The sequence below is a fragment of the Balaenoptera acutorostrata genome, chromosome 5, assembly GCF_949987535.1.
Source record: "Balaenoptera acutorostrata chromosome 5, mBalAcu1.1, whole genome shotgun sequence".
Taxonomy (NCBI): Eukaryota; Metazoa; Chordata; class Mammalia; order Artiodactyla; family Balaenopteridae; genus Balaenoptera; species Balaenoptera acutorostrata.
In genome coordinates, this window is record NC_080068.1 from 23,088,168 (window position 1) to 23,112,190 (window position 24,023).

General features: G+C 51.3%; 1 protein-coding gene across 2 annotated transcripts in view; it reads right to left on the minus strand.

The window, feature by feature from the left end:
• PPP2R2C (protein phosphatase 2 regulatory subunit Bgamma) overlaps positions 1-22,736 on the minus strand; it is a 139,672-nt gene extending 116,936 nt beyond the window's left edge. Inside the window, exon 1 of one of the 2 annotated variants that reach the window (XM_007172929.2) lies at positions 22,360-22,736. In XM_007172929.2, coding sequence (XP_007172991.2) covers positions 22,360-22,429 — 70 coding nt within the window. In that variant the 5' untranslated portion in view covers positions 22,430-22,736. Of the gene's footprint in view, positions 1-22,282 lie in introns of both variants that reach the window. The other variant, XM_007172930.3, reaches the window with a different exon arrangement.
• Between the last annotated feature and the right edge of the window lie 1,287 nt (positions 22,737-24,023).

A 24,023-nucleotide genomic window follows, 5' to 3' on the forward strand; every position in this document is an offset into this window, starting at 1 on the left:
ACGGCTGAAATGTCCATGACGACGATCCTTCCAGCAGGGAGCCCCTCGCAGCCCCTGCAGATGTCCCCACGCTCGGCCTTAGTAACCAACCAGCCAAACGCCATCCCTAAGAGGTATCCCTGCCGAACCTGGCCAGCTCTTGTGACTGAGGGCACCTGAGGGCAGGGACGGGGCGCAACGTTCGGCTCAGCGTCTTCCCACATGGGCAGCCGGGGACTTTGCCGGGGACACAGAGGAGGTCCCGAGACTCTTTCAGAAAGAAAGGCTTTGTGCAGGTGAGGACTGGGGAAACAGGCACTGCAAACTTGGTGACATTAATCAGAATAAAAATACATGTACCTTTTGACCCTCCAGTACCCACTTGTGGGAATTAATCCTTAGATACACAGCACGGGTGTTAATTTGCAGCATGATGCGAAAGAGGAAAAACAACAACAAAAATAAACTAGACACAACCTAAAGTCTCTCTATAGGTGACTGTTTAATCAACCGTGCTCCATTCCCACAATGAAATCTCTGCAGCTGTTAAAGAGAACGGTGCAAACGCCATGTGCCAATTCAGGAAGAACTGTATTGCCACGTTATACCACTGCGCTACTCTAAATGTTTGTTGCCATATGAATACATGACTTTGATTTTTAATAATAAAATGAGTTTGATTTTTTAATGACTATAAAAGCAATGGCTAATAAAATTCCATGAAATATGTCTTTGAGAGAAAGGAAAATATAGAGCCGTACAGACAGGAGGCATCGTGACCCTGCAGCCCCTTCCCCGACCCCGTGCCCCTCAGCTGGCCCCCAACTCCGTGGGTCGGGGCTCCAGGGTCACGATGCCCACCGCTCCATGCATGGCAGGAGGTCTTCCTCTGGCTACCCAGGTCTCCATCTGGGCCCTGTGCACAAAACAGGAAGGCCAGCAATATATTCAGCAGGGAGAATCTCTAAGTCCTGGAAATCCATGTCACCGGGGCAGCACGTGCAGGCCCCCTCCAGCCCCTGCCTGAGAGTTCTGGAAACGGATGACGTCCTCCACAGGCCCTGGTCTGAGAAGCCAGAATTTTCTCTTCTCCTTTCACCAGAGGCCAAATGCTGGTGGGCTATGATTTCCAGAGAAACGGCCAGTCCTGGATGCGGGAATGGGGCTCCCCGGGCCAGTGAGGACTGAAAAGAGGCCAATCCCACTCTGCTCACAGAGGCTGCCATGGGAACTTCTGAGCTGAGTTTCTGTGGGATGCCCTCTTAATTTTCTTTCATCGCGTTGCCTGTCCTAGATCGCTCTGGGGGGGTGGAGTTTCCTGCAGCAGCAAAATTAGCTCTGGGAGGTGCAGGGTATGGTGGAAATAGCATTCGCTTTGGAGTCAGGCAAGGCTGAGGCTGAATCCCAATTCCACCACCCTGCTGGCTGTGCAACCCTGGGCAAGGAGCCTGACCTCTCTGAGCCTCGGTTTTCTTATCTACAGGATGGGGGTGGGTGGTACCAGCACCAACTGCAGAGGCCTGTTGAGATAAGCATCGGGGTACCTCTGGCCAGTGTCTAGCACCTATTCCACAAACACTGGCTTCCCCTTGCCTGCATCAACATCCCCATTTTTAAGCTAAACAAAGGACAGGTGAATGGCTACCCAGTTCTTCATCTGGGTCCAAGAAAGATCAAGCAATGGCTCAGCTGCACTCTCAACACTTGCCAAGCGCTGGAAGGAAACGCCAGATGATCTGCACAGTGGGTCAGCTCGGGGGATTCCGGCCCTTCAGCAGCCCAGCCAATAAGGAAGGAAGGCTGATGGCAGAGCCGGCCAACGAACCCATGTGCCATCCCGGACATGGTACCCATCCCCGAGCCCTCAGTGTAAGGAGGTCCGTGCAGACCTAAGTGAGGGCAGATTTGGCATCCGAAGTCCTGGCTTCAAATCCCAGCCCACTCACTTAGGAGCTGTGAAGCCCTCACCTCCATTTCCTTGTCTGTCAATTAGAGATAACAATTCCACATCCCGGGGGGTCTTGAACGAGGCTTGTCGCTGCCTCCCCCTTCACACTGACTGATCCCTACTCACCCTCTGGAACCCTCTTCCCCTCTCCCCCCACTCCTGCTCCTCCTTTAGATCCTAGAACTTGCTCGGGGTCCTGTACCTTCTGTATCCCCAACACCAGTCTCAATGCCGGTGCAAAGCAGGCACTGATAAATATGCACTGAATGAATTCACTTCTTCCAGGAAGCCTTCCCTGACTTCCCACCACCCGGGCCCCACTCTGGGCGGCCCAGCCCCTAGGTTCCTCCCTGCCACTGTCCTGTCACACATCTGGTCTGTTCTAGGGACTCCTCAGGGCATGGACCTTGTCGGTCATGTCCACGACCATATTCCCCACTCCCAGCAAAGCGCCTGACACATAGTATGTGCTTAATAAATTGTGGGCTGTCTGGGTGAATCCATGAACAAAGATTCCTGAACATCTTCTGTAAATTCTCTCAAACCTGTCAGTCTCTTTCCCTTCCTATAAGGCCAGCCTTCTCAGCACGATTAAGTTTTCCTATTCCGGATATTTCCTCTCCTAAACATCCCATGCTCTCCAACTAAATCCAACTTTTTATTGTGATGAATTCCATCTAAAACATTAACAGCAAATGTGCCTTCTCTTCCATTTCCTGGATTCCCGTGCTCTTTGCAATGGACAGTATCGGCTCTCTGAGTAGTCAGGGGAGGGGCAGGGAGAGTGGGAGGGGGCAGGCCAGCTGGCGGGGGGGCCGTGGCTTTTGTTCCTTCTCTGTGCGCAGCCCTGGAGGAGAGGCCTCAGGTTATAAATCCAGCTGAGCCTGTTTCATGGAGAAGGTGCTCCACTGCTGATAGGTTTTTATAGCTGCCTGTTTACAAAGCCGGAGCATAATTAATTCTCGGCCACCTCGCCGCTGCCGTGCCAGCTGTCCCATGCAGCCAGGTTTGGGGTGGCCAGGCTGAAGGAGGACAAAGGATGCGCTCTCCTTTGCGCCCCATCAGCTGTACTGAGTACCCTTCCCCCTCCCCCTCCCCCTCCCCCCCCAGTCCTCTGAGGGACTTGGTTGGATTGCTCTGGGGACCCAGTAAATGGTACCCCTGTTCCTGTCCAAGTGTGAAACGCCTCGAGGGGGAGAGAAGAGTCAGGTATGTAGAATCAGGCATACATCAGGCATACGGGGTGTACATGCAAACCCCAGTGGGACCTGCTCTCCCGGAACCCAGAAAGGACCTCACCCAGTGCAGGCAGCACTGACCCAACCCAGGCCTGTACTTCATGTCACAACTCGTCCTAAACCCACAAATCAGAAATACTCCCCATCCCCACTGCCCAGCAGTAGCCAAGTGAGGGTAGAGACGGTCCGGAAGAGCCCTCCCCCCAGAATGAGGGCTGGGGAGTGGGGTCCCCAGCAGCCTAGATGGGAGACAGGGGGGACCAGATCCCTCTCTGCTTGTTGCAAAACCAGACTTGCGCCTTCCTTAGATACAGAAATGGATCTAGCCACCTCCTGCTGGCCCGTGGGCCACCTGTCCCTTCAGAATGACTTGCAAGCCCCCCCGATCAGATCCATCCGCCAATCAGATCCCCAAGGTATGAACATGGAAGTTTAACTCTTAGGGTGCAGCCGGCTCTTCCTCACTTCCCGGCTCCTGGGGCACATCCGGTTTCACCTTCGTCCCGTCTAAGTGCTCCTGGGTCATTTCCCTGGGTCTGCATGGGACCCTGCTCCCCAGTGTGTGCCTCATACCCGTACGCCGCCTCCTTCGACACATGCCCCTGCTTCAGAGAACACACTGGCACCTATGCCCTCAATGTAGAGTCTTCATCCCACAGATGAGGAAACCGAGGCCCAGGCAGGCTGTGCGGCTCCCCCGGGGTCACACGGCCAATCAGCAGCACAGCCTGGGCCTGTGCAGGGGTCTCGAGGCCCAGCGTCGTCGCCTGTCACCATGCTGCACAGCCCCTTACAAGGATACAAGTCCAACCCCCCAGTTTTCAGCCATTGCCCCAATTTGTCACCTGCCGTCCCACTGTCCCCATATGGACAAGCACGTGTAGCCAGAAAAGTGTCCCAGTTTGGAGTAATGAAAACTGGGTCACTCGTAGGGAAGATGCCAGAACCAGGCACGCCTGGGGTTCACAGGGTTGACCACAGGGGCTCCCAGCTCCAACAAATGCTCCAAAGCATTTGGAAGCAAAGTTATCAACTGAGTCCTTGGCATAAAGCCATGTGGGTCCTTGGGGCCCTGCTGTCCTGCCGGAGGTCCTGGCCCAAAGCTCTCCTGGAGATACAATTCACCCTCTGGCCCAGCACAGATCAGGACCCTCTCAGAACATCACAGGACTGCAGGAGACTGAGGGGCTGACGTGGCTGGGCTGCCACCCTGGCAGGTTTGCCGCCCACCGCCTGTATGGGTTGCCCCCCGACGCCCGGCTCGAGCTCCTCATGGCCACGCTGCAGGTCACCCTCGGTTGGCTAAAGGGTAGCACTGGGATTGTGGTGGGTCAGAGTCAAGGGTCAAGGGCTTTGGAGCCACCCTGGAGCATCCTTTCCTGGGGTGCTGATGGGCGTGGATGTGTTGGGTGCGGCTCCCTCCTTCTGCGGTTCCCCTGCTCAGCAGAAAGACAAACACCTGATGGGACCTTTCTGAGTACCAGGTGCACATAACGTGTTATCTCAGATCACCCTTGAGGAGACCCCAAGAGTCCTCTGGCCCCGATTTAGAGCTGAAGATATGGAGGCATGAGAGGGGCCAAGGCAGGTCAACTGTGCATGGGCAGCGGACACCTGAGTCCCTTGGTGCCCGTCCACTCGACAGATGTACACGCACCAGGGACAAAGCATGGGGGGGAGGGGCCCCCAAAGGGAAGGAGTGGAGTTCGAAGGCATCGGAGTGCCCGCGGCATTGGGAACCAGCCCCAGTGTACCCCAGCTCTGCCTCCTCCTGGCCGAGGGAGGTCTTAACTTCTGGGACCCTCAGTTCCCTCATCTGTAAAATGGACAGAACCACCCCCTCCTCCAGGGCTATTCACAATTCAGTGAGATGAGGCGCAACAAGAAGATGCAATGGTTGGCAGGGGTGGGTGGTGGATCTGTCCCCACCGTGTCCCCTGGCTGGGGCAGAGGAGGGCCTTTGGGAAGCTGTCCACTCAGGAGCATGCCGTGTGTGACGGGGCTGCGGCTGGTGCACGGTGGGGTCCCTCCTCCCCGCCTCTCCCTCCCGCAGAACAAGCCACCTTCATGATTGAGTTTTCTCCCCAAAGAAGCTCGGGCTTTCAAAGATCTACTCTCCTTCTCAACTGCACAACGTGGATGAATCTAGAAGACATTCTGCTCAATGAAACAAGCCAGATACAAAGGACAAATAACGTATGATTGCACTTATATGCGGCCCTAGAAGAGGCAAATTCATGGAGACAGAGAACAGCTCAGAGGTTACCGGGGCGGAGTCAGGGGGGTTACTGTTAAATGGGGGCGGAATTTTTGTTTGAGTAATAAAAGCATTTTGGAGATAGATAGTGGTGATGGTTGCATGATATTATGGATGTAATTAGTGCCCTTGAATTGTACACTTAAAAATGGTTAAAATGGCAAATTTTATGTTACGTATGTTTTACTACAATTTTTAAAAAATTGAGTAATATATTAAAAGGTCCACACTTTAAATGGGTGAATTGTATGGCATGTGAATTATATCTTAATAGAGCTATTTTTTTTAAAATATTAAAGATGTGAATCTTGATTGCTGGGGTCTCTGTTTGGCCAGGGTCCGAGCAGGCAGGCTGAGCCCATACACGGCAGCCAAACCAAGGTGCCCGCCTGTCCTGTGACCTGGTGGACAGAGACTCTTTCCATTAGCTTTGCTGACACCCAGAGGAAAGGGATCCCGCCACACACTTACCCTGAGGCTGAGAGCTTGGTGGGAGCCTCTAATGTGGCCCAATGTCCCCTCCCCACGCCCAGAGGAGAAGGGCCTGGAGGGGAAAGATCATTGCCTGGGACACACAGGGATGATTTTAAGATGATGCTAATCCACCTCTCATTCAGAACAAGACTGGACGAGAGCCCTAGACTCGGCATGTCCCTTCTCCTCCCCGAGCTCCCAGCTCCCCACCTGGGACAATGACAGCGCCTGCCCCAGGGGCAATGCCTGGACACTGCTCACCCAGCCTGGGGCAGGCACGCATGCACTCTCGCTAAACGGCAGGGTGGCTTCCTTCCCTTCCATCACACGCACTCGGACAGTGGTCCCCATCACCCATTGGGTGGATGCCGCGTGGGCCGTGTCTGGGACAGGTCACCAGGCTGTAACGGTTTCCAATAAAACTGCTTCCTCGAGGCTGGGCAAATAAGATGATCCAGGAGCTCAGTGTGCCCTTAGAGTCAAGCTGAGCAGAAAACCCAGCTAGCTCACCTGTTCCCTTCTGCAGTCTTCCCCCCCGTGACAGGGGGCTGCCAAGAAGGAAAGCACAGCTCTGCCCAAGGCCATCATCCCAGATGTGGGCATCGCATAGCACAGCACACCTGCAGCGGGGAAGGGCCGGGGTGGGGCAGTGACTGACAGGGTGAACCCCGACCTGACCCCCATTTGTATCAATAACTTCTGCCTGATGCACACAGGGAGGCGGGTCTGTGGGAATCTAGTCTACCTCCTAAAAAAAGCTTTTACTCACCTCTTGTTTTCTGTATTTATTTTTTCCAACTTTATCGAGATGTAATCTACAAATAACACTGAATAAGTTTAAGGTATACAATGTGTTGATTTAATGTACTTATATGTTACAAAATGATTACCACCATGTTATTAGCTGACATCACCATCCCATCACATTATTACCATTTCTTTTTGTGGTGAGAATATTTAAGATCTACTTTCTTAGCAACTTTCAAATATATAATATAGTATTATTAACTATAGTCACCATGCTATAGATTATACTATAGATTATATATATTATATAATGTATAGATTATACATTAAATCCCCAGAGCTTATCCATCTTATAACTGGACCCTTTGACCAACATCTCCCCATTTCCTCCACTCCCAGCCCCTGGCAACCACCATTCTAGCCCCTGTTTCTCTGAGTTTGACTTTTTTAGATTCCACATATAAGTGAGATCATATGGTATGACTTCACTTAGCATAATGACCTCAAGGTTGATCCACATTGTCACAAACTCTGTATTTAAATAGGCAACAGTATGGGATGCTTTTCATATTTTTGAACAGAGAAATGGTTTGGAGGACAAGGTCTCTGCATCCTGTTACTGGTCAGGAAGACAAGGGAGGTGCAGCACCTTCAAGGTCAGACACATCCCAGTTCGGACTTTGGCTCAGCCGGCTGTCTGCAGCAGACTGCTTCTCAAAGCGGGTCCCAGCACTGTCTCCCATCCCATCTGTTCTCCACAGTGTGACCTGGCCTTTCCCGAATCCAAAGGCAGAATCTAACTCCCCTCCAACCTGGGCCTGCCTGTGACTTGACTGAATTAAAGTCACACAACTGGTGATGGGAGACTCCGAGGAGGTCAGCAAGTCAGGTCTCGCACCTGGATCCTGGGACACCTGATTTAGCAAAGCCAGCTGCCACCCAAGGAGTCCCAGTGCCCTGAGACCACCATGCTGGAGAGGCCATGTCTATGGTCCCCAGGGAACCAGCCCCACCACACACAGAACACGTGAGCGAAACCATCTTGGACCCTCCCGCCCCCAGAGCAGCCTTCCCAGCAGCCTAGAAGGAAGATGCAGCATTTGCCATGTAGAACAGATCTGCCCAAATTCCTGACTTACAGAATCCAGGGCACATAATAAAACCGCTGTTGTCTTAAGCCACTAAGATTTAGAACGATTTGTTGCGTAGTAGTAGTGACCATGACACCACTGTGTGACTGCAGGTGTGTGACCTGACCTCTCTGGGGCTCCGTTTCCTGGGATATAAAAGGGGGTCATTCCCACCACCTCCCATAGTGGGTATAAAGTTCTGATGAGATCATAAACATATGTCTCATGACATCGTTGCAGTCAAGAAATGGCAGCTTCCCTCGTCATAGCCATCACCATTACTATTCTACCATGAAGACGAGATACCTGTACACGCTGGAAAAGGGTCACAGCACAATTCCTCTCCTGTGCAGCCAAAGCCCCATCACCCATCAGACACACATCAAGAGACAATGATCACAGCCATAAGTCACCATGTACTGGAGCTGAAATTGATCCTTTTTTTTTTTTTAAAGCAAGAGAGACAGAGACTGATGGGTTTGCCGTAATCTATAGATTACTCCAGAGCTGCATTATACATGGGGACTGACTCTTTTAAAGATCACCCACATGAAAAATTTTGATACATTTTATTTTTAGTTTAGTAGACATGATATTCAAATCCTTATTCAAGCCCTTTAAAAACACTCCTATGTTTTCATGAAGAAATTGCATTCCCAGATAGCCAGAGATAGGAATAACCTGAAATACAGAAAAAATGTACATTCTCAAGGATGCTCATCACATCTTAATTTAAAACACCCAAGTTGGGATATGAGTGTCCGAGAGTGGGCGGTCTCTCCACCCTCTACGCACTGGCATCCGCACCTACCAGCCTTAGGAACAGGCTGGTATCAACCAGAGACGATGAGAGGAGGCTCAACCCTCCTTTCTCCACCATGCACACCGCCCCAGCCCTGCCTCAACAACCTCTCCTTCCCGCCGCCGTCACCTCCATCCCCTTCCACTGCCAGCTCTGGGCGCCTCACTGGGGCTTTCTCGCCTCTCCTGGAAGTGCTCTCGTCCCTGTCTGAACCTCACTCCCTCACTTCACTCTCTAATCTCCCAGAGACCTCTGGTCACTCTCGGTTCCCTCTTTCTTCTCTGCCTGGACAGATTACCAAGGCCCCTTTGTCTGTTCGTCCACCACGACTGCCCAGGAGCTCCAAGACCCACAAGTTAATGCTCTGGCAACCCTAGAGCCACACTGATTCTCACCTGCGAACTTCTGTCCATAACACCCCTACTGCCTGAGATGCCTTCTCCCCTACTCCCTACAAGCTGCTCCTCTGCTCTGGACTCAGCCTCTCAGCCCATCTGCTCCCAGGCTGCGGCAGGACCCCACTGCATCCCAGCTCCCATCACACTGTATTATGATCACCTGTTCACGTCTCCTTGGTTCCAGAGGTTCTCAGGGGAGGAGGTGGGCCTTATTCCTCCTCTTTCCTGTATCCTCCTTCCCCACCCACATACCCACTGTAGGCAACAAGCCCCAGTCTGGTGGATGAAGCCTACACAGTTACTGAATAAGTAATTAAATCTACATGATGGACTATTACGCAGCCATTAAAAACTGTTTACTCAGAGTCTGTAATAATAGAGGGGAATGTTTCAGCACGTTTAATATTTTAAAAGAAACAACTGTATTTATATTACAATCTACAGGAGGGCAGTAAGAAAGAAATAGAACAAAATTGGAACAATGTTTCTGGGGTAATGGAGTCAAGGATGTTATTTTTTTCCCCCTCTTTATTCTACTTTCTGCATTTTCAAACGTTTCTGCAATGAGATAAAATAAAGAAAATTAAAATCTTGCAAGGAGCATCTTAACATACGTGCACCTTAGCTCCCAGAGTATGACAATATGGGACACCTTATGATGATGGATTATATTTTCACAGCTTCAGTAAAGAGCCTTACCTCTCCCTGGGGAAAATATTCAGGTTTTTTTTTTTTTTTTTAATCACCTTTCACATTGAAAGCTGGTGTAGGAACCACTATCGCTCAGCCCTTGACTCCTTCAGCCAGTTCATTCCACGATGGATTGTTCCCGAAGCAGACAGGCTGGCTAGCGATCTGCACAGTGAAGACAGTGGACGGAAGTGCCTCTCTCCCAGCGATCTACTGGCTGCCTAACCATTTTTGCAGTGAGGAATTTGAGTTATTTAATATTCTTGAGCTGCTGCTTTCAATAAGGAGGATACTGACTCCAGTCCTCCAGCCATGGTTTAACATCACCATGCCCTTGACATGTGGAAGGGCCACACAGGATAGACACTGCCCATTTGGCCTGAGTTCAGGGAGACCTCACTTTGCCCAACTGTGTGGAACCCTAAAAATGACCGTGCAAGCTGAAACACTCAAAGTGATCTTAATAATCAATGTGGAAAGTACAAAAGTTCCACGATCTTAAAAAAAAACTTTTTAAAGACATTAGAAACTCTCTTACTGATGGTTATACATGTATAGGGTAATAAAAAAAGAGTAAAACTAATATTTTATTGAGTACATAGTCATGTAAAACATTAGAAACATTGAGAATTCAAGTGTGTTATTTCTTTGTAAAAAATGTATCCAGACTGGTTTCAACGGTGCTGGCTTCCTCTGCTTGTTGGATAACTTGGGATGCTGGGCAAACATCTTTTCTATGCCTTGAAGCACTGCCTTTCTAAGTTTAGATCAGCTTCCAAGATTCTATCCTCTGCACTTTCAACACTGTGAAATATCTTCAAGAGTTCCTTTAGCATGAAGTGTGCTGCCAGCGTCACCTCCCCTGGGACATCTTCACTTTTTCTGTCACAGGCACTTCTCTCATTTATGTCAATAAGTTCACCTTGACTTAGTTACTTAGTTCCCCTGGCTGCATATAAGAGTCTCGAATGGTCACAGCTTCAACATTCCCAGAATCAGCAGTTTCCTCTATAACTCCATTTACATCCAATCCAAATTTCTCTGCCAGCATTATTACTTTTCTTCTTCCTTTTTTTTTTTCTTTTTCTGAGCATCATCTTTGTGGGCCAAATTTCCTCCTTTGACTCTCCATTTTTGTAAAATGTCATGTGGGTTTATCACCAGGAAACAAGGAGGCAACATCACCACATGCTTTGCTGTCTATGTGTGAACCAACAGATACTCAGGGACCAACCAGAGACAGACACTGAAAGAAGTGACTTGGTCTCAGATCACAATACTCATCTGTTATTTACTTAGTGATTTGTGGGCTGGAGAGCGAGTGGCGAAGTTTCTGCTTTATGCAATTACTCACAGTTACCACTTTGTGGTAGCTGAAATCTGGGCTATGTGATTGCGGGACTGGCATTACTGAACAAAACTGTGGTGACTGAAATCCGTACACACTGGAACTGTGCAAAGTGAAGATCGCCAGGTGGAGGCGTGGCATTTGGAAAAAAAAATTGGACTACTCTGGGGTCAGATTTGAAGATGTGTCATTTGTTCACTCAGTCATTCAAACACACATTTATCCAGCACCTAGTGGGCACCAGGTGGGTACCAAGTGCTGAGCTGTGTACAGAGGAAACAGGCATGTCCAAGATATATATCCGCTGATGTTTCATAAGGCAGGACTCCGGGTCCAATGTTTCAGAAAGGCCAGGTTCCAGTACTGTCTTATGATCTGAGCTGAGTCACCCCTCCTGGCTGGGACTGGGAATTAAGGTTCTTTAGTTATAAGGAACAGAAATTGACTCAGGCTAACATAAGCAAGAAGGAAGTTACTGGAAGGTCCTGAGGGAGCCACAGAATCTAGGAGAGAGCACAGCAGCTGGACAAGGGGCCTCAAAAGGAGCCGGGCAGTACTGGGAATTCAATTTCGGGGATCTATGACTATTCCAGTTACCAATCGCTGTGTAACAAATAACCTTATAACTCAATGTCTTCAAACAGAAACCATTTATTTTGCTCATGAGTCTGCAATTTGGGTAGCTCTTGGTGGAGATGGTGTGCACTGCTGAACAACCTGCCCAGTATCTCTCGGCTGATCAGTGGTGAGGAGGGGTCCTTAAAAGAGAGGGGCATGCCCAGGGGATTCCCAGGATCCAGGCAAACACCTGTCAGCATCCGGTCCCGTCAGGCAACTGGGATTCAGAAAGGGATTACGGACTGTGGGGATGAAACTGTAATCCTTACGAAACAGTAACGAATGTCTTTATCAAGTCAGGATGGAGGACTGGTCTCCATCAGAAAAGATTTAAGAGACAGAAAAAGCAGATGCAGATGCAGGACTTTAGATCCTGGGTCAAACCAACCAACTATAACAAGACGTTTTTGAGATAACTGGAGACATGGCTAAGATGAACCAGAATCAATCAACCTGTTTGTTTGTTTTTTATGGAAGTATAGTTGACTTACTAAGATGGACCAGAATTTAGATTGAAAGAAATTCGTACTCATTTTGTTCGGTGAGATAGTGGTACTTGGTTATGCAAGAAATGCCCTCACCTTTCAGAGATGCCTGCTAATGTAGGGGTGAGATGACAGGAGTCTTGAATTTACTTAAATATTCTTAAGCCAAAAGGATGGGAAAGTAAATGAAGAAAGTACAGCAAAATCTTGAGAGCAGCTGAAAAGCGAGGGGATGGATGAGGAGCAATTCAACATACTATTTTCTCTACTTTTGTAGATATTTGAAACTTTTCATTAAAACTTTATTGAAATTATAAAAGGAAATTCAAAAGCTGATAATGACAACACAAGTAGCTCCCTTTTATTGAGATGTAAGTGCAATACGCACATTATTGCACTTAATTCAAAAAGCCCAGGTGGCTAGTAGTTCACCCTCTCCTTTAGGGATGGGGAGACTGGTTCAGAGGCTGAAGAACCTGCCAAAGGCTCACAGCCGTGCCCGGGAGCGGAGCTCAGGGGTCAGGGCTGCAATCTCTGCAGGGCGTGGGGGCCGGAGGATGCAGGAGGCCAGGCTGGTTCACAGGAGGCCCTGGTCTGCAGTTGGAGATCCCATCCCTGCTTGGGGCAGCCGGAACCTCTGAGCAGCCTTTGTTCTGCCTCAATGTGCCATTCAGCCCAGGGTTCTGGAGGACAATGGATCCCACTGTGCAAGGAGGCAATGCCATCCTGGGCAGCACAGAGGCCCCAGGTGGGCCCTGGTCCCCAGGCAGGCTGGCAACTACAACCTGGGCTCAGGTAGAGGAGCCCAGATGCTGTCAAGGGACAAGCACGTGTAACTCTGCACATGCTATTCTTTCTGCCTGGAATGCACTAGAAATCTGTGTCTCAGCACGCCATCACTCCCGACCCTGTGAATGCCACTCCCTTTAGTGCCAAAGCACCTGTCCTCTATAGAACTGTGATCATCTCCCCCACTGAGGCAGTGGAGGGGATCCCTTCTTCCACTGACCCATGTGGATTACCTTCACCACATGCGGCTAGGAGAGATGCAGTGCGGCTACGTGTCTAGCGTGAGCACTGTGCCAGGCTGTCCTGGGTTCAGATTGCGAGACCCTCTGAAGCTGGGTGCAGAACCAGAACTGAATGGGCCACCTGTCCCTTCCCTGTTGGTCCAACCAGGCAATGTGGAGGTTAGGAGGATGGGTTTGCAGGCAGATGGCCGGCATTCAAACCCCAGCTCTGCCTCTTACAAACCATGTGATGCTGGGCAAGTGCCCAAGCCTCAGTCTTCTCCGTTGTAAAATGGGGTAAAACACACACACATGCACACACACACACCGGGGTTTGTGAGGATCCAATAATATGAGGCACTCAGTATCACATTTGGCATCAGTAAACGGTCAATCATAATAATGGCTATCATGTTCGTTTCATAATTATTTAATGCTGAAGACCAGGTGAGTAATTTTGCACAAGGGCTGACTGGTGAGGAGACCAAGGTTAATTAACAGGACACCCCAGGGTGCTGTGGGGCTGGCAGATTCCTTCAGCAACTCCAGACTCCATCCTGAGGCAGCCCACTCTCTCACTGGCATCCAAGATCCTGGGAGAGATGGGCCCATGTTTCAAAGACACAGCCTGGCCTGTGTCCACAAAATGAAACCAGGAGCGTGGAGCTCTAGAAATGGTGCCTTCTGGGACCTGGAGCATTTGTCCCAGGGCAGGAAGACTGGGGCGGGGGTGTCAGGTGGGTGAGGAGCCTTCCTGGAGAGCAGGTCACAGAGAGCAACCTATTCTGCGTGCCAACGGGGAGAACTAGGGGTGCAGACTATAAAGGCTCATGGAGAGATGGCATCACCAAATAGAATCCAAGGGAACCAGGTGCTGGGTGGGTGTGGGCACCTGAGAGATGCTTCCCAACGTTGTCCTGGCTGCTTGGCAGCATTTAAGGCTGGGTGATCCAGCTTTCTTCCTGCCAGCCCCCTCTCTCTCCCTTCCCTTCCAGGATTCTCTTGGTTCTGTGACTCCAGAGCCTTCCTGTTTTATCTCCCACGTGGGTGGCCACCAAGAATTCTCGTTCTCTGTCCCTTAGATGTTGGTGAACCTTGGGGCTCTGGCCTCAGCTCTCTTCCCTCCTTCCTCTCACTCCCACTTCACTCTCCCTGCCCAGAGACATGGGTTTCTTCTGTGCCTAGCACATAACGGGTGCTCCAGAAATGTTTGTTGAATGAACGAATGCATGAATGACCTTGTTCTTCAATGTTGTACGTCTGGCATCTAACCTCCCCCTGGCATTTAAGGGGGATCAGTAAATGTCTGTTGAACAAAAGGGGAAAAATGTTCAACCTCATTGGTATTCAGACATGAATTTAAACAAATACTTTTCATCTATGATATTTGCAAAGGTCAAACAAATTAGAATACCTAATGCTGATCAGCATGAGGTAAAATAGAGAAACTTTCTGGAGAATAGTTTGTCAATGTGTGTCAAGAACATTAAACACGTTCATAATTTTTACGTAAAATTGCATGTGCAGGACTCTCTCTGAAGAAAATTATTCCATATTTGGGAGGAGGGATGGGAATAGGGTGTCTTCCTACACACATAGCATTCCTTCCCTCAGTGTTAGTTATAAAAGAAAATAAGCAACCTAGTTATCCATCAGTCGGGGGTGATGAGTTGAACTATGACATCAATCACAGAAAGAGTGTGCAGCCAATAAAATGATGGAATTTGGAGGCGGGGCCAAGGTAACCAGTTACACACCCCTTCCCTGCTAGGATTTGAGAACACACAGGGAAGATGGACAAGAAGGAAATCAAAAAAATTCTTCTTTCTTAATGGTAAACTCGCGGTGGGGAATGAGCTAGGGAACCCTACTCCACTGCCCCACCTCTTGGGCCTGTGGGGAGAGATAGGTCTAAAGGCTGGACTCTGAAATGAGGGAAACATAGGCTTCTTCTTGGGGCCCCATGGGTAGGGGTGAAGCAGAGACCTTCAATACTATAGTCCCGCCCAACAGAGAAAAATTGTCCAATGAGTGACAGGTTCTCACCAGTTCCACCAATCACAAAAGCCAAGGGGGTGAGAGGCGGGGCCAAGGATTCCACCCTCCCAGGAATTCCAGCCTCCTCCCTACAGCAAAATAGGGCCAACTCTAGCATTTGTGGAGCCCAGTGCAAAGTGAAAAGGCAGAGGATAAAAAGCAGGGGAAAGTATCATTAAAGGTACAAAAATATAAAGCTTTCTCATTTTTTTCCCCATGACTTGTCTTAGTTATTTGCTATTTAATGACAATTGAAAAAAAAAAGTTTCAATTATTAGCATGAATTTTATCGCTCATTCTGTTGTGTCATTCCAGCTTTAAATGCAAATAGAAGAGCACTGAACTCGAATGCAGAATCCCTGAATTACACAATTCGTATCTGGTAGCTCCTACAGGCGTACGTAGCTTGTTCTTACCAGAGCAGTGGGAACACGGCACGTTTTATTTCACCTTTGGACGTTTGCACGTTCTAGGCACACACCTCCACCCTCGATGAATGACGGTTGAAGGGAACAGGAACTACAGTTGTCCATGTTTCCCTTTCTTTTGGTACCATCATGTTCAGAAGCGATGATTAGCCAGCCCAAGGATGTCACACGGGTAACAAAGGATATGATAGGGTTCCTTGGTCCTTATGCTTCTCAGAATGTCACTGCCTAATTTCTGCATTCAAAACAAGTTCTGATGCAAAAGGAATATTAGGGGCTTCCCTGGTGGCGCAGTGGTTGAGAATCTGCCTGCTAATGCAGGGGACACGGGTTCGAGCCCTGGTCTGGGAAGATCCCACATGCCACGGAGCAGCTGGGCCCGTGAGCCACAACTACTGAGCCTGCGCGTCTGGAGCCCGTGCTCCGCAACGGGAGGGGCCGCGATAGTGAGAGGCCCGCGCACCGCGATGAAGAGCAGTCCCTGCACCGCGATGAAGAGTGGCCCCCACTTGCTGTAACTAGAGAAAGCCCTCGCAAGAACTGAAGACCCAACACAGCCAAAAATAAAAAAGAAATAAATAAATAAAGTAGCTATAAATTAAAAAAAAAATTGCTGTATATAAAAAAAAAAAAGGAATATTACTCAGCCATAAAAAGAAATGAAATGGAGGTATTTGTAATGAGGTGGATGGAGTTAGAGTCTGTCATACAGAGTGAAGTAAGTCAGAAAGAGAAAAACAAATACCGTATGCTAACACATATATATGGAATCTAAGGAAAAAAAAAAAAAAAAAGGTCATGAAGAACCTAGTGGCAAGACGGGAATAAAGACACAGACCTACTAGAGAATGGACTTGAGGATATGGGGAGGGGGAGGGGTGAGATGTGACAGGGTGAGAGAGTGGCATGGACATATATACACTACGAAATGTAAAATAGATAGCTAGTGGGAAGCAGCCGCATAGCACAGGGAGATCAGCTCGGTGCTTTGTGACCACCTAGAGGGGTGGGATGGGGAGGGTGGGAGGGAGGGAGATGCAAGAGGGAAGAGATATGGGAACATATGTATATGTATAACTGATTCACTTTGTTATAAAGCAGAAGCTAACACACCATTGTAAAGCAATTATACTCCAATAAAGATGTTTTTTAAAAAAAAAAAAAAAAAGGAAAGCATGGCCTCTCGAGCTGTCAGTGCCCCTGTTTACGCAACCACAGACATGCTGATCGGTGCCTATGCGCAGAATTCTGGTGGCCCCAGGACGCTGGGGAGCTCCGTGACACTCGAAGTGACACAAGGTAAGCACGTTATGGAAGCCGCACAAGGAACAGTGGAATCGCTTGTTGCATGTGTCACTTCTGTTCACAGGTGTGCTCCATTGTCCCATCAGATGTCACTTACAAAACACGGGTTCAAAGATACAATTATTACAAGTTTCAAGATGGGGACAGCAGAGAATTAAACCAAGCGCAGGGTTCTTGGTCCTTCCGAATATGGGACCTACACGAGTTGCACACTCAGGACACCAGCTCTGCAGCAAAGCACTGGAAAATTCTTATAACCTCATGCTTAGAAGTACCCTTCCAAATGGTTTATATGGAGAGATTAAAGCTTTTATTAAAAACAGACATGGGCATATAAAAAAGATGGGCAGGAGCTGTGGCAAATGGCTAACACCATGTATCTAGAGGCTGGTCTTTCCTCTTCATCTGCATTGTTACTCTGTGATCCTCCCCTTTAAGCCCCAGCATTTCATACAGCCACGCTTCAGGTGTCAAGACCTAAACACCTTAGAGAAACATCCCTTAGCTCTGCTGACTTTAAGGATAAAAACCAAAAACTGTAGCAAGTAAAAACCAGGAGATGATGCGGAAACATTTTATTAGCATTTGATTTCCATCTTGCAGCAAGAAAATGAGAAAACCCCTACTTGGTGACTGCACCAACCTTTAAGCGAGGGCTGGCTTCCTTGACAGTTTGGGGAAACTGATAACAATAACCCCTTCCCCAGGGTGGACCTTTGGAGTCCACATGGTCTTTGCTCCTGAGAACCTTGTGACAACCCAGGGCAGGAAGCAATGCAGGGAAACTGAGGCTCAGAGAGGTGATGTGACTTAATGGGGGACAGCCACCGGTGTCCCACTGCAGCCTCCTTCCCTGAAGTGGAGACAACACGAGCTCGTGAAAACCCAGGCACACTTATGGAAGGGGTGGTCCTAAGTGGAAGCAAAAGGAACAAAGATTTCAAAAATCAAAGGTTGGCTCTCCGCTCTCCTTCTGGGCTGGCTCAGGTCACTGCCAGACGTAACCTCCCCTCTCAGCCCAATTTCTCTGGGGGTGGAGATGGAATTAGGTTAGCCAGTCTGAGGACAGTTCTAAGGGCTAGTCTAACTCTAACCCCTAAAGAACAGACATAGTTATCTATGGACAATATTTATTAAGTACTGACTGTGCCCCAGGCCCTGGGCTGGGCACAATCACACACACCAAGCCATTTAATGCCATGAGTTCACTGAACATATTCCATTCATGAAGCACGGTGGGGAGTCCACAGAGAAGATGCTACAGCATCAAATAACTGCACATCCCTTGTTTCAAGTGATCTAAGGAGCAACCTGGAGAAGAAACTAAGGCTCAGAGAAACCTGCCCAAGATTACAGACCCAGAGCAGACCCCACTGGGAAGGCAGGTCTCCAGACCCCACCAGGAATGCAGATCTCCTGACACCAGATCTTGGGATACCTCATCTGGCTGGAAATGCGAGGAGGGGAAATCAGAACTCTGCAACTTGGACTTGAGTGCATGAAAGAAATCAAAGAGGATTTCTAAGACAGAAAGCAAACAAATCAGCATCCCTCCTGGGTTTATGTATCTCGCATCTTGTTCGTGAGTGACAGGGCAGCCGTTCTGTTTTCCAGACAGTCAGTAAAGGCTGTATGAGTCAGGGTACTGCTGGCTGCAAGTAACAGAGACTTGGTTGAAAGTCTGAAACAATGAGTAAATGTAACAGCTCACGGAACTGGAAGCCCAGAGGTGGGGTGGACATCAGGCCTGGTTAATCCAGGAGTCACAGATGTCACCAGCGTCCCCAGTTCTCACTCACTGTCTGCTCTGCCAGCAATGGTGTTGTTGGCTTCAGACTGGCTCCCTCCATGGTCTCAAGGTGGCCGCCAGCAGCAATGGAGGTTTCTGTGTTCCATCACAAGAGAGGGACCAGCTTCCTGCAGCCCTCTCTACTCTCCACTCAACCTCCAGAAAGGACTCCCACGTCCATTCCGGGACCAGTCACTGCAAGGGGGATGGGAGTACACTGGTCCATCACTGCCTGCCCAGGGCCAGACTCAGAAAAGGATGTGCTTGGTAAATGCTACTGCATGAAGGAGGATGAATGTATTTTGTAGATTCAATCTAGCCTAAAAATGTCTATTTAACCACCCTAAAGCTGAGTCCTAGGGCTGCAGCAAGAGAACACAGCCAGGAAGAGTCCTTCCTAGAGCCATATCTGGCTCTTGAGAAAAGCCTAAACAGAGACTCTTTGGCATTCTCCTATCCCTGGGGCCCCTTTCTCTAGGGCTCAGGTCCTTCCACTGTCCACTGTCAACTGTACTGTTCTCCCCAACACTCACCCATCCTTGCCAAGTTCTCTGTGCCCCACAGTGACATGCACTCCATGCCTTATGATCACAACAGCCCTCAATCAGCTGAGCTGAGCTAAGAGTTAGAGGGGAAAAAGCTGCTCTAATTCACACTAAGGTGTGAATGACTAACAAAACCTAACCTCTCCCCAAGGTATTTGAGATTTTACAAGAAGAAATTGAGGAACTCGAGCAAGACTCGCACTGGTGAAGATGACATTTAACTTGAGACCTAAAGGATGAGAAAGAAGAGCAGGAAGTGGGTGTTCCAGGTAGTGGACATAGCCAGTGCAAATACCCCAAGAGAAAGAAAAAACTGCCTGCTTAAGGAACAGGAAGTAGATCAGAGCCACTGGGGTATTGTGAGTGTTTGTGGCCAAGTGACCAGGTGGAACAGGAATTTGTACAACTGGCTCTTTTACAAACTCCCAGCATCCATTATTTGCTTGTGAAGCTCTTCCAGGAACAAGACTTTTAAATGATAACAGTGCCATTTATTAAGTGCTTCCAACAGGCCAAACACTGTGCCAGGTGCTTCCTAAATTAGCAAAACCACTGATCATTCCAACAACCCTGTAAGATGAGTCACTATTACTCCTCCCTTTAAAGGGAGAAAGTGAAGCTCAGAAACATTTAGTAACTTGTCCGAGGTTGCACAGCACCTGAAGAGTCAGAAGAAGGATTTGAATACAAGTCTGTTTGACATGCAAATCTGTAACTTACTCTGTGCTCTGAGCACAAAATGCAGGCAAGATGCAACAGTGCGAAAGTCTGTTTTCATGCAGGGAGGCCAGAAATCTCATATAATTCTAATAATTATTGTTATTGCTTTCTCAAGGGCGGGAACGTCAGATCTTGTTCCTAGGTTCCCTAGGACCTGAGCTCTGTGCCTTCCACACTCTGGCATTCAATCTGGGACGTGGACAAAGGCCACGCCTCAGTTTCTTCATCTATAAAATAGGGATGCGGGGTATGTGGAGCTCCTGTGAGGCCTCAGCACATAATGGGTCCTCCACATACTTGGGCTGCCAGGCGCTCAAGTAGTTTTGTAGTTCCGAGGCGGCTCTTTCATCCACCATCTTATCTGACCCTCACAGAAACCTTAATACCTCTAGGCAGGATGGTATTATTCACTCCCATTTCACAGATGGGGAAAAGAGATCCATCCACATAACGGCGTTCCCTTCTAGAATACAGGCTGCCCACGGGCAGGACCTGTGTCCAGTCCCCAGGGCTAAAACTGACCAGAACATAGTAGGTACTCGGTAAATATGCGTTGTATGAATGAAGAATTAAAATCATCACTTCTTACTCTGATAACTATGCACTTCTCCCTTGTTCCTCCCTTCTAAGAGCTGGTGAATTTGTGAGAGAAACAGGGGGAGACAGAATAAAGAAGGAATTAGGGTTTGCAAATGTCCACTATGAGTCAGGCAGTGCTTTTTAAATACTTTAAATCACGGAGCCCAGTGCCCTGTCCCATCATCCTCAATGTAGAGATGGGAAAACGGAGGCTTCCTCCAGAAAACCGGACCAGAATGACCTGCCAAGATCCCCTCTCTCTCCTGGCTCCAGCCAGACCACTGGGGCACCTGCCAGCAACCCAGCAGCCTTTTACCTCTGCCTCTCAGCAGGCTGCCAGCAGAAAGAACACCCAGGAAACACGCTGATCCTTCCTCAGTCTCTCCAAGGCAGGCGACAAAGGACCGCTTTCAGCTGCCTGGGGACCCCCGCCCCCGAAACCCCTAGCTTGGGTCAGAGCCCTCACCCAGCCTGAGCAGCCCTGCCCCCTCTTCCTACACACACCCAACAGCAAAGCGTGACTCAGCAGTTCTCCTCCGGGGAGCGGGGAGCGCCACTCTTCAGCATATCTCCACCCAGGTTACACGCCCAGCCTCTGCTCCCCTGGGTCAGGACGCCCGGGAGCCCACCCCGCGCTGGCCCGGGGCTCCCCAGGCCTCCGCAGGGCTCAGGCTACGGGCTCCTCGGCCTCATTTCCGGCGGAGCCAGGCATCAGCGCGGCGGACAGCACCCTGGAGTCTAGTGACCGCTCCGAGGCCACACGGGTTCCTGACACAGGCTCCCACGCGCACCAGTCCCGCGGCACGCAATGCCCAGGGCCCCTTCCACCGAGGCGCCCACCAGGGGACCTCTTGCTCAAAACCCACAAACACTTCTGCAGCCAGTCCAGCAGCCCCCAGGGAAGATGCAGACAGCCCCTTAACCCGGGAAGGTCTCCAGCACAAGTGTCCCCACCGCTGCATGCTGACACCCCGCGGCTAGCTCTCCCCATCCTCAATGGAGGCTCCACTCCGCGGGCCCCCGGCTGCGGCCCGGGAGCTGTCCCCACCGTCCCCTGGGCAGGGTGGAGCAGAGGGGCCCTTGGAAGTTACAGGCTTATAAGAGAGGGCCGCTGACCCTCTAGATCCCACCAGCCTCGGAGTGGCGGTTGGGCTGGGGCTGTAGGGCCAATTTAGGGGATTTCAAATGCAGGGTCTGTTGGGGGTGGCATGTCCCACTTTGGGGGAAAATTCTTACAGTTTAGGGCCAGCTGTTCCTGTCTTAGTTCAACTGGACAGGAATAAAAGATGAACCCCAAACCAGACACCTTCTCCCACCCACTAAGGGGCCCTGCTTCTGGAGGCACAGGGAGGGGCCGAAGACCGCGAGCCTCTAGGGGAACCTGGCAATGGATTTTCCACCCCCACCCTCCCACCGGGTCCCACTTCGTCTCCAGGGAGTGGGCAGCCTAGAAAATTCTGCGGGCTCTGGGCAGGGCAAACCCAGTATTCTAAGCCACTAAATTTCCCCGGTATTTCTTCACCAGATTAGCCGCAGAGGTGGCCTTTTTAAAAATGAGGGCCAGGGCCGATTCAGGATGCCGCCAGGCCTGGGGGCGGAAAGCTGCCTGCCGGAGGGCGGCGCGGAGGAGGGCGCTGCGCTCTCGGGCTGCGGGGCAGCGGAGGCCGGCGCCCTCGGGCTCCCTCCCTCCCGGACCCGGGGCGGGGTAGGGTAGGGTAGGGTGGGGGGACACGACACACAGCGCGCGGTCCAAACCTTCGGAGGGCATTCGGTGCGACGGCATCCCCACGCCGCGGCCGGCCGGAGGGGGCCTCAGACAACACGTACGTTACCTTCAGTCACATAGCTGTGGTCCCGCAGGAAGCTGTGGTTAATTTTCCGCGTGTCCGTGTCCTCGCCCATTGAAGGCCGTGCCCGGTGCCCTGGGCATGCCCCGCCGCCGCACACCGATGCAATCCGCAGAGGTCGCGCCGGGCGCGCGGGCCATGCCGCCGCAGCCTAGCAGGGGCGCGGGCCACCGGGGCCCCGGGGGGCGGGCATCGCGACCGGGGGCAGCCGGGGACGGGCGAGGGCGGCCGGGACGGGCGCCGCGGTCAGGCTTGAGCGCGGCGGGCGGGCGGCGGCCGCGGGTGGGGGCGGGCCGGGGCCCGGGAGCGCATCCCGGCCGGCGGTGCGCGCTGCGTCCGTGCGCCCGGCGGCGGAGGCCTGGTGCCGGTGCGCCTGGCTGCGGCGGCGGCGGCGGCGGCGGGAGGGGACGCGCGCGGCGCTGCGCCGACCGAGCCGGGGCCGAGCCAGGCTGCTAGGGCTGGGGCCGCCGCCGCCGCCGCCACTGTCGCAGGCCCCTCCCTCGCGCCGCCCGCTCCTCCGCCCCCACGGCCCGCGCAGCCCGCCGCGCGCGCCGGCAGCCCGGCACCCTGCAGGTGCGGCGGCGCCCCGGCAAAGGCTGCGTCTCCGCGCTCCCGGCCTCGCGGGTGGGCACCTTTGGTCCCTGGGTCTGCCAGCGGGGGAGGGAGGAAGGAGATGGCCAGCTTGGGGGACACAGGGTCAGCTGAACCTTTGAGGGTCACCTTGCGTGCCCAGGTACTCCAGTTGTGTAAGAGACGGCCCATGGGTGGGGAGATTAGAAAAGGGGAGGACAGGTGGGCAGCCTCGCCAGGCCGAGGGCCGCGGCGACCAGAAGAACAGGGAAGGGAGCGGGGTGCAGCTGAAGGCGCATCTGGAGAATGGGAGACTTCACAGCGGCGGAAGACCGGGGGTGGAGGGACAAGAGACCCCGTTCATTGGTAAAAGAGGGTAGGCAGACGCTTTCCCAGGAACCTCCTGAGCGCAAAACTGGACCCGTGGGAGGAAGCTAGGGGGCGGACTGGGGGGGCGGGGAGAATCAGCACCCTACAAACAAGGCAAAACTCTGGATGAGATGGCTGGAGGTAGTAGGCCTCCTCCAGGCAGAGCGCCGCGATCTCTTCTCATGCTCACCTCTCTACTTACTGGTGAGATAAAGTGGAGAAACAGTGCTGGGTACGCTCCAAAAACAGGCTGGGAAGTGCGGGTCACTCCTCCCTCTGCCAGGCAGGAACCTATCCCCCTCCCTTCCCTTAGTCATAAGTGTACCCGCCACCCCCTCGCATCCTACACAGTGCTTCACATAGAGCAGGCGCTCAAAAGCTATTTGTTCCCTCTTTTGGCGAGCTGCCACCTCCTCCAAGCTGACCCCTTGCCTGATGAACTGAGCGCCCTGCAGGGAGCCCAGCCCCCAGTGGGTGTGTCAGAGGTGTTGGGTATGGATCAACACCCCCCCCACCCCGCCCTCCCCCGACACACACCAGCAGGCCTTCCTAGGTGCTCAGCAAAACCAGTTTGGAAAGGGAGAGTAGGAAAGGTGCAGACTGCCTCCAAGGGGTACCAAAGCTGAAGGGGTCCTTGGCCTGAGATTGGGGGGTGGTTCAAGCCACAGGTGGGAGGTGCCGCTGGTCTCTCTCACTGCTGCAATTCTGTG